Consider the following 13991-nt stretch of genomic DNA (forward strand, 5'->3'; position numbering starts at 1 on the left):
TTTCTCAAAAATTAGTCCCCCCACTCTCTTTAGCACCACTATTTGTAATGACAAGGCATTACTCTACAACAAACAAGTGCACAATACAGCTGTAGCAATTAAGACAAAATTGTCTATTTGAGATTTTGTTTTCAAAGCTTAGTGAACATACATACCTTATATTTACAAATAAAAACATTCAACTTACTATATGGTCCCCAGCTAATCTGGCACAGGACTGAATATATTCTAAAAATGTCCATCATCAGTCTTAAGAATCTGCTACAGTAAGTCTAAGATGTAATGAGACAGACGGAATTAGTTTAAGTAATAAATGTTTAATCAAAGAATTTTACATATTATTAACAGCATTCATTTGGCCAAACATCTACATGGTTGTAGTATCCTACTTGTATATAAAGTGGGAATGTATCAAGTATAGACTATGAAAGTGCAAATAACAATTCAAGGTTAGAGTAATTTTTTTACATTATAAAATTAACAGGTTTACAAAATAGTCTTGCCAAACTTTATTTTTGAATTGTAAAGTCGATGACTATGGTGTTAAAATAAGTACCAAGAAAATACAAATTTAATAGGCTAATTTCATGCTTATAAGATTAATACGGAAACAATGGATATACTGCACAACCTAACCAAATTACAAAAAACCAGAACCCACAAACTTCACTATCTTCACAGAGAGCACTCTAACATATCTTACTGTAACTTTGCAAGACATCTCAATGCAATACACAATCTTTTTGTGAGAATCTTTCTATTCAGAAATTACAGTTCAAGGAAGCTATGCGAGTTGAACAACTTTCAGACCAATTCATGATGGTAGTTCATGAAGAACTGTTTTAGTTGAAGGATTTTATACCATAGAACAATTTAAAATAGGTATTCTTCAAAGATGTCCAAAGGTTCATGATTATGGCAGGAGTAGGGCGGTTAGAGGACAAGTTGGAAAATGATTGGAGACTATTCTATTCCATTCTCTCTAAAGATGCCTGCAAAATGAACCAGGGTTTTATGGAGTAAGGGTTAAATATTCTTATTTCATTTTTTACTAATATGAACCTTGTGACTGCAAGGTTCAAAAGCTGGATTTGCATGAATTAGTTACCGAAACACTCACTTGAACTCACAGTAATCAATACATAAACTTTGCTATCATGACACTTGCCTATACACACTCAGTAGTAATAAACTTTTATATCATATCAACAAATCTCTGGTAACAGTTAAGCAAAACTTAAAATGGAGTGTATGTAATTTGCTCATGTTATGAGAAGTTTTGATTATATGTAATTAAAACAGCCATTTCAACAACTTACTCTAGTTGTAATTACATACTGTACCATTGTATCTCACTAACTGTAGATTGATGCTTTTAAGCAAATCTAAAACCAGTATATTTTTTTCACGGTACAACAACTAGGAAAAGGGTTTTTTGTGTTGTTTTTTTTTTTTAATATATTTTTTTTTTTACACTAAACAGTAATCACACAGCAAATGAATATTGTGCAATTGAACAAATACCTAGCAGTGTTTTGTTTATGCAAAAACACTGACTGAACATTTATTTATTTACTGTAAAGGCAAGGCCATGGGTGGTTTTATGGAGGTCTTTGCAGTTAATAGCATAGTTACTCCAGAACAGACACTGAATTTGAATTACTTGTTTAACTGTGGCAACTATCAAGTTGGGTTAGGCAAAGGCACCGTAACATGTTGAGCAGAATGTGTTATCTGAACTTCAATTGTGGGACTGGCTAACATATGAAAATTCTGTATTCCTATATTTTTATAAAATGTTATCATTAAAAGTAATTGCACTACTAGTGCATAGAATGCTTTGTAGAATTATGAAAACAAAGAACTATGATTGCACTTCCATTAAAGTGTCTCTTAAAATACAGCATAGCTGTTGCTAACTCACTGTATTTTAATATTTAAAATAACTGTTTAACAGCAGCATTAGGTTTTATTAACTTAAGATACAGGCTACATTTAATTAAATGCAGTCACCATGGCAACACATGCCAGTTAAATTTAGAGAAGCAATGCTACCCAGTGGTTTCTTTCACTGCTAAGAATTGTGGGGTTAGTCTGATAGAGTAACACTGCACTGTTTCGTTAGGCTACCACCAGCTAACTATTCACAGTTTGGCACATTTGGACTGTAAATAGACATGAAAAAATCTTTGATTTTAATGGGAAAGAATATCCCCTAAAACTTGTTCCTGGAGCAGTACTAAAGAGAAGCATTAAATACCTCCGTTCACACTGCTAACAAAAATGAAAAATGAGTAAGAAAAAGTTATGGAAAACTAAAACAAAATGCAAATGAATTGCTAAATGTTATTTTGGTGAAAGAATGAGTTCTAAAAAATGGAATAAACTATTTTTTAGGAAAACCAACCAAAATAATCAGTGTAAGCCTTTAATCCATACTTTCAAGTTAAGGATCGTCAACCTAAGGCTAAACAGATGCTGCATTGTATTAGGAATGTGGAATACAACCTACTTATTCCTTTTTCTTGAGAGCAAAAAGGCAAGTACTACCTAATTAAATGCAAAGGATATTCCTTGAAAGGTTCACATTATTATAAAGAACTACAATTCAAGAGAACTCCTAAATATCCGTTGTTACGTCAGTGGTTACAACTGAGCTGTAATTATGTGGATCAAAGCCTCCATAATGCTGACTCCACATAATGTACCATCTGTCACTGCCATTCATTTACTCCAGATTCAGTTTTTATTCATACCAGATGCACATGTTCAATCCATTCACTTGAGGTTTGAGGAGTCTGACTTGAAGTATCTCCTGACGCATCCAGGGTGCTTGCTACCTCCCTGCTATGATCACCACTTTGTGATACCGTTTCACCTGGAAGAACGTTTTCTTCAGAAGTGCTTTCCTCTGTTTGGGTTCCTCTGCCTTCGTTTTTGAGTGCATCCTCAAACAGTGCATGCTCCTCCTGAGGCGCCAGCCCTGTGTCTGTAAGATTTGGTTGCCCTGCTGACCCATCTTCAGTACTGGGTTGCTGTGAATCCTCATCTGTTTCTGTACTTGTTGAGGGGATCAGAGCAATACTCTGTGGGTTCATGTCATGAAACCAGGCCATAATATTTCCAAGTAGATTTTCATTGGTATTGGGATCTTGACTGCTGGAATCAGCGTCACTAGATGTTGAGTATAATCCGCTTCTTGTATCGCTGCAGGGGTGTGAATGAAGACGATCAGCTGAAAAGGGATCATTGCCTGCACCTAGTCTCATCAGACTGTCACCAAGTTCTAACAGCTCAGAGCTGCTCAAAGCGCCTCTTGGATTATCTATACTTATGGGGGCAGAGTCCAATCTTGTAGGCAAAGAGGTACCTATTGCTCCTAAAGATGCCTCATTATTTAGAAAGTCTCTAGTTTCTTCATCTATGGCCAAGCCTGATTCTTGTAATGATAACTGAATAGCTAGCAGGATGTTTGGGTCATCTTCGTCCAAAGAACTCAGAGCCTGTGGAAATACATAAGGTTGCTTTCAGAATAAAACTTTCATCTTGTTACATATTTTGGATTAAAAGTAATTTGGTCTCAAATCTGAAATTCATTCATTATTTCTACATGTCATTTATCAGAATCAATTTTTACTGACAGAGTTGACAACAGAATTTAAAAGGTGACTATTGTTACATTAGTGATTGTTTAGCAGTTCTTACCAGTGTGAACATATAATTTGTTGTCCTAGATTTTCCCTTTCTCATTGAAGAACTAAGAAAATTTGCAGAGACAAAATGACACAGAAAAGCAGAGCAGAGAAAGGCAAGCAAAGCAAAGAGAATGGAAAAGAGATTAGGGGAGGTACCTGAAGAGAATCCTGGTTTTCAGAGCGACTGACAGGGGTATAGTCATGAAGCGAAGAGCTGTGCAGAATACCCATAGAAGCTGAACTCACCATGGAGGTGCCGTGTCTTCTACTACTGCCACCTTCCTGAGTGTCTGTTGGGCAATTGAAACAAAAACGATTGATCAACCAGTGAGGAAGCCTTCTCCACTGTTATTTACTGACAGAATCTCTTCCTTCCTTCTGGATTCCAGCTGTGTAATTTTACTCCTTTATTCACTCTGAACTAAATAATCCAAAACACTCCTTCCACACCAACTCTTACACAGTGACAAAACACCAGTCCCACTGTTTTAGGAGTGACTGCCTGGCTCATTTGTGCCTTTCTGCTCTCAATACCCTTCTCTTTGAAAGGACGGGGTATGTCATCACGAGCATGAGCATGCTGGCAGGAGGGGCAAAGTGCTTCTAAGGCATATACATGATTTATGGAAAGTCCTGAAAAATACTGCACATTGACACAATATAGGATGCATTTACAGGTGGATTACAACCAAAGTTTACCCATTTCTCTGTTCTTTCAAAGACAACAACTCAGCTGTAATGTTAACGTTACATTAATTTTTACCATAACATTGCAGCACATTAAGAGTAGAGTCATTAATGTATACCCTCAGCAATCACCGACATTGCTGTTTCCTTAAAACAACCAACAAAAAAATAGAAGTAAAACGCTGTTTCCAGAAAAACCGCTCTTTAATAAAAATAAATGTAACTCTCCTGACTTTGGAAAATGGAATTTTCCACTTCAAAACTCAAAATGAAATAAGGTGAGACAAACCAATTCTCTCTTGCGTGCTTTAACGGTATCCACTGGTCATCACTACAATATCCAAGTGTTCAGTCAAAGTCTAGTTCTCAACCTAACAGGATGTTTTTGCATTTTACTCGTAACAGGGAAGGACCAAAGCTCACCAAAATTCTTTTTATGTTTCTAAAATAAAAAATGCATTTGTTTATTTCTCCTCAGAAAAGGATTTCTCCTTTTGTTTTTAAAGCACAAGCTATGTACAGGACTTAAGTTCATGAGACACAGCAATGAGAGTTTGTGCAGCATGGCTTAGAGACCGAACACACAACTGGCAGCTCTGAAGAAACAGCATCACAGTTATGATTTGGATTTGAGCTATTTTTGTACCTTTGCTAAAGCTCCTGGCAGAATGGAGACAGCCCAGCCAGCCAAGTTACAGTGACCTTAAGGGACTGTGCTACCAGCCATAGCACTGCTTAGATGAGCAGCATGCTGGAAGTTGTCGCCCATGCCAACTTGTTTCCTGGCTGTCTGCCAGTACAGGAGTTTCTGAGCAGGGTTTTGGAATACAGCTTTATGACTATCTTCCAGCAGGCCTGTAGCAGCGGAACCCTCTTCTACACTCTTTATGCACAACTGGCCCTTTTCATTTGCATAAAAGACCTGGTATATAAATAAGACTGTCATACGAAGTAAGTGCCCTCCAAAATTTCTTCAGAAAAGCAAACCTGCTCTAAATAGCTGAGGAGTTGCTAGTGGGAAGATCAATGCATTTCTCTTCAAAAAGAGGAATAGCCACAATGAAGTCAGGAACACTTCTAAGATCACATACAAAAATACAAAAATAAGCCTTTATGTTGTATCCTGGAAAATACAGCAATGTATTTGAAACTTCTTTAAAGTGTATCCACAAAAGAACAAACACCGTGGTCACTACTAGCAATTTCTGAAGTAGGAAGGAAAAAAAACCAGCCCCAGGCAGGAACATACCTAATGTACTCTCACTGGGGTCATCGGGATCTGGAGTATTACTCAGCAGACTGTGCATGTCTCCACGTCGACGCTGCCTGTGCCTCCTCCGATACTGAAATTCAGCATATTCCTGCATAAACCAAAGGTAACAAAATACAGGGCAGCATGCAATAATATTTTTCTGATGTAACGAGCACCACATTTTTATAAAAAATGTGTGATTTTATATGTTTATTATAAAATCACCTGTTTTCAGAAAAATAAATTGCAAGTTATATCATGCAGTGCTTAACATAAATAATAAAAAAAAATTTCAAAGGTAATCCTAAATCTATAAAATAATGAATTAGCAAAGAAAAATACTTGACGTATTACTGACATTTTAATACTTGCAATCTCCCTTTTTAAAGAATTCCAAGTACACTTTTTTATAAAAGCTTTGATCCCAAACTTTATATACACACACAGACACCCTTTTTAATAAATATATACCTAGTGATTTTAGAACATAAACACAATTAATCTGAATTAGACCAACAGATTATCTCAGAGTCCCTGTTGCCACCAATGGCCAGCAGAAAATAACCTTTGGAAGGCTACAGAAAGCTGGCTGACATACACTGGGACTTGTTTTACTTTTCCCAGCTTCCAGGGCACTATGGCTCAGGAACTTCTTAAGCTACAGCTGATACTCTTCTACTGAACACTCTTTGATGGATTTTTACTCCATGAATTACACAACTCCTCTATTTTTACCTAACTTGAGCTGACAAGCCATACCATATGGACTTGAACTCCTGCAGCCTGTAATTTCTCATGCTGTGTGTATTTACCAGAGACAGTTTATATAACATTTATGGAAAAGACTCTTTCAGCCACATCAAGCTAACATCCCAAGGGTTAATTATCTTAATATTTGGAAATAAATACTTCGATTTCCATACCTTTCCTAATATTAAGAGACTAATTTTATGCTTGAAGGCAAATTTCCAGATATGCTTTCTGGTTAGCGCAGCTGACACTGAACCTGACTCTGTAGGTAAGATCTCAGTTATGCATTTACACAAGGCAATAAAAATATACACACAGGTACTAGCTCTTCTCTTTGGAAAAGAATGTTGCTATTTTCTTCCCTAAGCCCCAGGCTGGGAAATCTGTAATCCAAAGGCTTCATTTAGCCAAATGACTTGGGAAAGATAACATTACCATTAGCTTTCTTTTCGTACATTAACTCTTCATTCTAGAATATTTCAACATCTGACGTATCTAAAATTTAAATCCAGAAGTATCCTTTCTCTTACACAATGACCTTATTAATTTTGATGGTATTATGATAGTATGTTGTCTTTCCATGAAGTGTTTCAGCCCAAGTTCTTATGCATAATGACAGGCAAAACAAAAAGGTATAGTCACAAAATGATCAGTGTAGGCAGATTTTTATCTATGTAAGGCCCATGAAAATTGTAAGAACATAAAAATAGCTGTACTGGATCAGACAAAAGGCCCATTTAGCCCAATGTTCTGTCTTCAACAGTGGTTAGTAGTAGATGCTTGTTAGCCTATGGAACAGCATAAAAACTAGGGCAAACATGAAGTGATTCTTCTCTAAAATACTCTTCCAGCTCTTAGGAAGCTCACGGATTTCCTAAATGGAAGGCAGTGCCCCAAACAACAGAAAATCTAATCCTGATATGAAACAATATAACTGCATTATTTTAAAAACATATAATTATATAACTATGAATTGAATAAGGAATAATGAGAAGTGATCACTGAACACTAAGATTTATTAGTGATGTCAGAACTTTTATCTGTTTGCAATAAAATCATAGATTTTACTGATAGCCATTTAACTTTTGGTTGCTTTTTAACCATTAGAAAGATATCTTGATTACTACAGACAAAATTTTATTTCTGATTACTTGGAACAATTTTATACATGTGAACAAAAGGATTTTTAATTTTATTGGGTAGGAACATCATGGTGTCACACAATGGTCTACAACAAGCAGTGTTCCTTGCTAAAACCAGTAAGGTTTTGTTTTCTATAATAATCTGGTATACACAGACATTCTACTACTTCTCAGCAGAAGTACAGCTCTATGTCAAAAATTTTGTAGTGAAATTCACTAAAATAAACAAAGATGACTGTTATTAATTCTACAAAATTCCTTTAGCATAGGTGGTTGCAAGTATCCTTGATAGCTAAATAGCAAAGAAACCAACTTGCATCATACAGTGCCACACTTAGGCAAATCACAAAAACTCATAAGCAATCATCTAAGCACGACTGCAATGGCACCTACTGCTAAACAGCTTATCAACATATTTCTTATCAGCTTTTTCTCATAACCAGTTCCACTGATGATACAGCAACATCACAATGAGTTTGATATTATCAAATGTGGAATTATTTCAAAAGAAAGGACTAGAGGAACTAGACAGGAGAAGCAAGTTGATCTTTTGTAGAGGAGCAAGCTATTTTCTCACCAGCATGATGCTCACCAACAACAATAGCAAAGGAAATATATAGAAAAAGTACATGGAGTTTTCCAGGATGCTTTAAAATGACTAGCTAGAAAGAAAAGAGCACCAAGGAAATATTGAAATGAAGTTTCCTTCCAAATGGAATGCTTTAATCTAATGCTCTCAAAGTATTAAATAAAAATTAAGATGATAAGGAAAAGCTTTATAGGAAGCTTCTCATATTTTAGTGCAGAGTCTTGAAAATTATTTACTCTTTCCCATATATAGGTAGTGGAATATTCACTTTAAAATTTATAATTTTCATTCTTGGTTAAGTAGCAGAAGTTCATCTCATTTGAGTATGCAATTTCCATCCTGCTCCAATACATAAAAAGAAACAACTCAAACAGTTAACAATACTTAGGTGTATGCTTGTATGTTTTTGTTGGATTGTTACAGAAGGATGGAAATTTCTTAGACTTTTTGTTAAATTCTGCTGAACTGATGTTGCATTCAAAAGTAATCTACACAATTTCATATATTTATTACTTGAAGGTTCCCCAGCACACAGACACCAGTTTATATACTGTTTTAAACTGGTTATGTACTTGGAAAACTATGAATACAACATAGCTTGCCTAATGCCACCTTAAATAACTATAGGCATGTTAGAGGCATTGTTTCGAGTCATTGCATGATCAGCTATGCATATATTTCCTTCTATTGTGAAATAAATAAAATGGTAAGCTTAAACCAACTTGAAATGCTTTGAATCAAAATAAGGAAGCTCTTCATGCAGAATGCGATCATACCTGTGTTTCTAGAATATGCAGAACTAAGTTAAAAAAAAGAAAAAAAATAGTTTACCTCGGGGGATGCAAATCCTAAATATTCCCAATCCCACGTTCCACCAGCAAAGCTATAAAATGAAGAGATACACCATAAAGTTTAGAAGTAGAACAAAGTATGAACCTCAAGAGCTTCAAAACCTATCGACATCTAAAAACTAGTGCAATTGTAACTCTTTAAACTTAACAAGTCTTCTGCTTTAATTCTTACCTCAAAATTAATTTAGAAAACCATACAATTAAACTGTTGACTATTCCAGAACTGCTCAATATTTTTAGCAAATACTTATAGATTTTTTGGAGTGTACCAGGTATTTAGTGACAATCTTGAAGGAAGAAAGTGAAATGGAAGCCATGACATCTAATCATTAATATACTACAAATGGGGAAGCAATTTAGGTTGCAACATACAGAGCAGTGATTCTCAAACACGTTTTTCCTCAGTGAAAAGTTGTAATTCCACAAGGATCAAATGTCCAAGAAAATGTCACCATCTGGTGATTACAACCACCACGTTTATCAGCTCCACTTTACCTCACTGTCAAAGAACGACAGTGGATTCACCCACTGTGGCAGCTATCAATGAACTTTTTTGACTTGCCCAGAATTTTGTTTGGATTACCTGCGCCTGGGTGCTTCCGGGGAGTCTGCAGGAGCAACACCACGGGCCACAGAGGCCAGGAACTCTTGCCGCTTCTGCTGCACGAGACAAGCTGCACGGATGATTTTATGGCGAGGAGTCCGAAGGTAAGGCCTGTTCACTTTCTGTGCAAGGTCTTCAGTGACCATTTCTAGGTCTGTCTGCAATAGTTAATAAATACAGAATAATTTTACATGAAAATGAAATGAAAATCAGGCAGAGCTCTGCACCATAAATGCTGAGCAGAATGATATACGTTTTCCTGGAAATACCATTTAAAATACCAAACTACCCTAAAATGTCTGCCCTTCTAGCCTACCCTTTTACTGACCTACATGCTGTCCTCCAGCCTGGAGCAGGGATTCCCTGCACTCACACATATTGAACATCTGGGGGGGCCCTAATGGAAAGGAAAGGAGGCAGCAACCCCTGCCGCTGATGCCACCACCACCCAGGTACTCCCCCAGTTTTGTCCCCACCCACTTGTTAGACACATTAATAGGGAACGACAGGAAAGAGGACCTAGAGAAGGAGATGAAGACTGAAGGTAAAATACCATCTTCAGAAAAGCAGGTTAACAGTAAATAATTTTCTTTTTTTCCCCTTATACCTGTCCTTATCCCTTTCATTCTGCAGCAAAATGTTGTTTCGTTCTAAAATTGAACTAAAAGCTACTGTGTCACAGAATAATAAAAATGCATTAATTCTCCAACTTGGTTACAAATACAAAACAGGTGTATCAGTTTTACACTACAAAACCAGCAAAAAGACGCTGCTAACTAATATTACACAAAAAGAGTAACATTAGAAAAGCAAAATATATGCATGTATTACCTGCATAAGTTCAAATATTTCCTTCTTTGTGCTTTTAGGCTCCAAAAAGAATCCATATGGATAAGAACACTTAAGAATGCGGCGAGTTTTTAGAAGCTCTTGTACTGCATCTTCAATGAATGTGGTATCAGGACAACCTCCCTCAGCTGTAAGATGAAACAAGCATCGTGAAAATATTTTCCTGCTGATGTCAGTGTTTCTTTTACTCTAAGGGTTTTCCTCCAAAATAATAAAATTTACATGCATGTCAGTTAAATATTTTGCAAGTGAACAGCAGCAAGTTCTCAATGACTACACAGTGTTTTTACTAAAAGAAGTAAGCACAGAATATTAGCTTCTCCCTTACTAATGCTACGTTCTCCTTGAGTCTTTGGAATAGGTAAGATTTATTGTACATTTAGCTTTCATCCAGTGCATATGAATTCTAGTACCGGAGGGATCACATCACACAGCAGACTAATATGAGCTCTATTAAAAAAAAAAAAGGTTTAGCCGTAACAGAGTTGATTTGATTTAAAATCAAATTCATAGATCACAGCAAATACTTACTCCCACTGAGAGCTCTGCTCAACTGCTCCATCTTTTCTTTGGCTGTTTTCAGAAGGCGCTGTTCTAACTAGAAAAAGAAAATAAATAAAATACAATAAGGTAATTATTTTGGATGACTAAAATAGAAACAAAGATCAGTAAAAATGGCTTGACCCACACCTGGTAGCTAAGTTCATGGTTCTTAAATCTTGTGTAATAGTGCATAAACCTATCAAGCTCTTGAAATCTTCTATGCTTCCTTTCAGCCTGGAAAATAATTAGGAAACAAAAGAAACCAAGATAAATTTTATGATTTAATTTAGCAATGACCATTAGATATAATTACATAACCAACTGTTTCTATTCCCACTATTCATGAAGTATTTTACACAATGCTGATGAGTGCCATGTAAGTCAAGAGACAAAGTAATTTTTGAAATTCACAAGTCTTCAAATACTGTAACCAAAGAGTTGATACACTATGTGTGCACATATTAAGCAGACCTTCCAAATGCCAAAATTAAGGCATGTCTTCTGTAGTGCACAGCAGCTAATTACAATACCAGCGTGCCCATTTTGCAAAAGGAAACCATGGCACAGAGAAGTAAAATGACTTAAGTCAACCAGTGGTTGTTACCAAAGCCAAAACCAGAACGAAATCTTATGTTCCTATCCACAAATAAGCAGTGTTTTCTTTCTGTCTCTTTGATATATTTAAGGTTGTATTTTTCCATTTCGAACTTGAGTTGGGAAGAATTTTCATTAAACTTATCCTAAATAGAAAATTGCAGCCTTAGTGTTATTTTTCAAAAACACACATTCATTTGTTACCTCTACTGTCATCTCCTTGGACTGTTCCTCTACATGTTGAATAACCTCATAGCGAGTGCATCTGTAATAGCCTCCAGTGGAAGAGCTGTGCTTCTTCCATTCTTCTAAGCATATCCAGCAAAAGTCATATTTGCACTTCAGAAAACAAAGGAACAAGGGGAAAAAAAAAAAAGAAGCTGATACATTGTAGATTTGCAGTTATGCATCATTATTCCTCCATGAAAAACTGAATTAACATCATTCTGAGTGTGCTTATGGTCAAAACAATTTCTGAGGACACTCCTTCCTATTTTACTTTCTAAATCTCTTAGCATTTTACTGGAAGCCAACTATGTGAAGTGTGTGTTACTTTCTTATTTTTAATGATGCTCTTCCAAGCGCATGCTCCTCAAAGAGATATATAAGGTATTTCTGACATAAAGAAACAGTATTCTTAAATATGCTGCTTTTAACTGATTTGAGAGACAAAGCATTCTCAAATGATACTGAACTCATGGCAAAAAATATTTTTTTCTATTTCGGTAGCATAGTGCAAACTCGTGACTAATTTTTTGGCTGCTGTCACCAATAAGTTTCTTTTAGAATTACTCTTTGCTGTCTTTTCATTCTTACTGATTAATTCCTCTTCACAGTTTTCCATTTAAATTTCTCTGTTTTGTTGCTGTTAGAGAAATAATGCAAAGAAAAATGTAGTAAGGCAAAATCTTCATTAGAGCTTACCATTACTTAAAATATTTCATCTTCTGCCAACTAAAAATGTTCTCTTCCATATCATTAATGATGATTAAACTATCAATTACTTCCGTTTCCTTAAGCTTCATACTGTATTGCCAGTAATTCTTAGGTGTTTATGAAATTGCAATCATTACAGTGCTCAACTGCCAGCCAAACAGATTTCATTAAATATTAAACATTTTCTAAATACATGTAACCTGGCATTTGCAAATTATCTAATTCTTGCAACAGGTTCCATTAGATCTCAGGCATGACATTCCAGAGATTTTGGACATCTGTGCTCCTAAAACATGACATACACAACCTGAAATATGGTTTCACGAAAAATTATATGAAGGGCCTTTCTTACCTTTGCACATTGCATGTGGTTGCAGCCCTCATTCTTCTGAATTGGGGATTTGCAGTTGGCGCATGGTTTGGAGTTCGTTAGTAGCCACAGGCAGTTGGCAGCATCCTCATATGCCTCACTCACTCCCACAACTTTTTGAAGGTGACAGGAGGAGATGAGGCATGCAAAACCAGAGAAGGTGAAATTATACTTGTGTAATCTTTTGTGAAAATCAGATTAGTAAAGATTTATGTTTACATGTTTCTTGACAGACTATCGTAAATCTTCACTATATATCTTTCTCACGTATATAAATATATACATTTTCTAATTTATACATATTTATATATTATTATTACATGTATTACTCCTATATATTTCCACACATGTGTTTCTATATAGATTTATATATGACACATGTATAAATGAAAGAATACATGTATGAGAAAAGCCGGCATAGTTTGACAAAGCATGGTGTATTTTGCCTCTCTATAAAATTTTCTATGCTTTCCAGAATATTTATAACATATTATGGAAAGGCTCTGAACTGTGGTAACCAAGTTAAGTTGGTATTTACTGAAATTACTGTTCATCTTTAATTTTTTTGTTAACGTTGACCAAGAAAATGTCTGTCCTATGTAAACGCAATCTTTATTAGTTTTTTTCAGTAAATGTTATTTATCATTAAGCCATTCCCTACAATTCCCTTGCAATTCACCCTCAACCTTACTATTATTATCATCTGTTGGCTTGAATTAGTTTCAAAGCACACAACCAACCACATGGAACACAACTCAAACAGAAGTGCAGACTGGGTTAAAAGATTTAAAATTGTATAGGGCAAATAAAGTTATATTCAGGAATAAATCAATTAATTAAGGAAACAAAGCTGTAAGAGTAAGGTAAAAGAGTTTTGTATGGCCTGACTGAACCACATGCAGATTTATGGGGAGGAATGGTTTATGAAAAACAGTCTACCATACTGCTGCCTAATATGCAGCTAAAGTGTGAGGCAGCACTTCATGCACAGGTTTCATTTTCTTCCCCTTTTACCCTCTTTTTCAACTAATGTAGAGTTTCTACTTAATGCAGCTAAAAACCCCCTCTAAAACCAAAAGATAAAAACAACAGCAAAAAAAATTAACCCCCCCCCCCCCCACCCCCCCCC

The 13991-nt window shown here is 35.7% G+C and overlaps 1 protein-coding gene across 5 annotated transcripts in view; it reads right to left on the bottom strand.

Moving 5' to 3' along the window:
* Positions 1 to 389: 389 nt before the first annotated feature.
* ANKIB1 (ankyrin repeat and IBR domain containing 1) overlaps positions 390 to 13991 on the bottom strand; it is a 97130-nt gene continuing 83528 nt past the window's right edge. For 2 of the 5 annotated variants that reach the window (XM_010572488.1, XM_010572159.1), the window contains 10 exons: positions 12845 to 12975; positions 11761 to 11895; positions 11110 to 11196; positions 10951 to 11017; positions 10402 to 10547; positions 9550 to 9728; positions 8947 to 8998; positions 5632 to 5743; positions 3852 to 3985; positions 390 to 3503 (listed from right to left, as the gene is read on the bottom strand). In XM_010572488.1, coding sequence (XP_010570790.1) covers positions 2751 to 3503; positions 3852 to 3985; positions 5632 to 5743; positions 8947 to 8998; positions 9550 to 9728; positions 10402 to 10547; positions 10951 to 11017; positions 11110 to 11196; positions 11761 to 11895; positions 12845 to 12975 — 1796 coding nt within the window. In that variant the 3' untranslated portion in view covers positions 390 to 2750. The remainder of the gene's footprint in view (positions 3504 to 3851; positions 3986 to 5631; positions 5744 to 8946; positions 8999 to 9549; positions 9729 to 10401; positions 10548 to 10950; positions 11018 to 11109; positions 11197 to 11760; positions 11896 to 12844; positions 12976 to 13991) is intronic. The other 3 variants (XM_010572244.1, XM_010572399.1, XM_010572321.1) reach the window with 3 other exon arrangements.

Source organism: Haliaeetus leucocephalus, unplaced genomic scaffold (genome assembly GCF_000737465.1).
Source record: "Haliaeetus leucocephalus isolate CR32 unplaced genomic scaffold, Haliaeetus_leucocephalus-4.0 Scaffold0, whole genome shotgun sequence".
NCBI lineage: Eukaryota > Metazoa > Chordata > Aves > Accipitriformes > Accipitridae > Haliaeetus > Haliaeetus leucocephalus.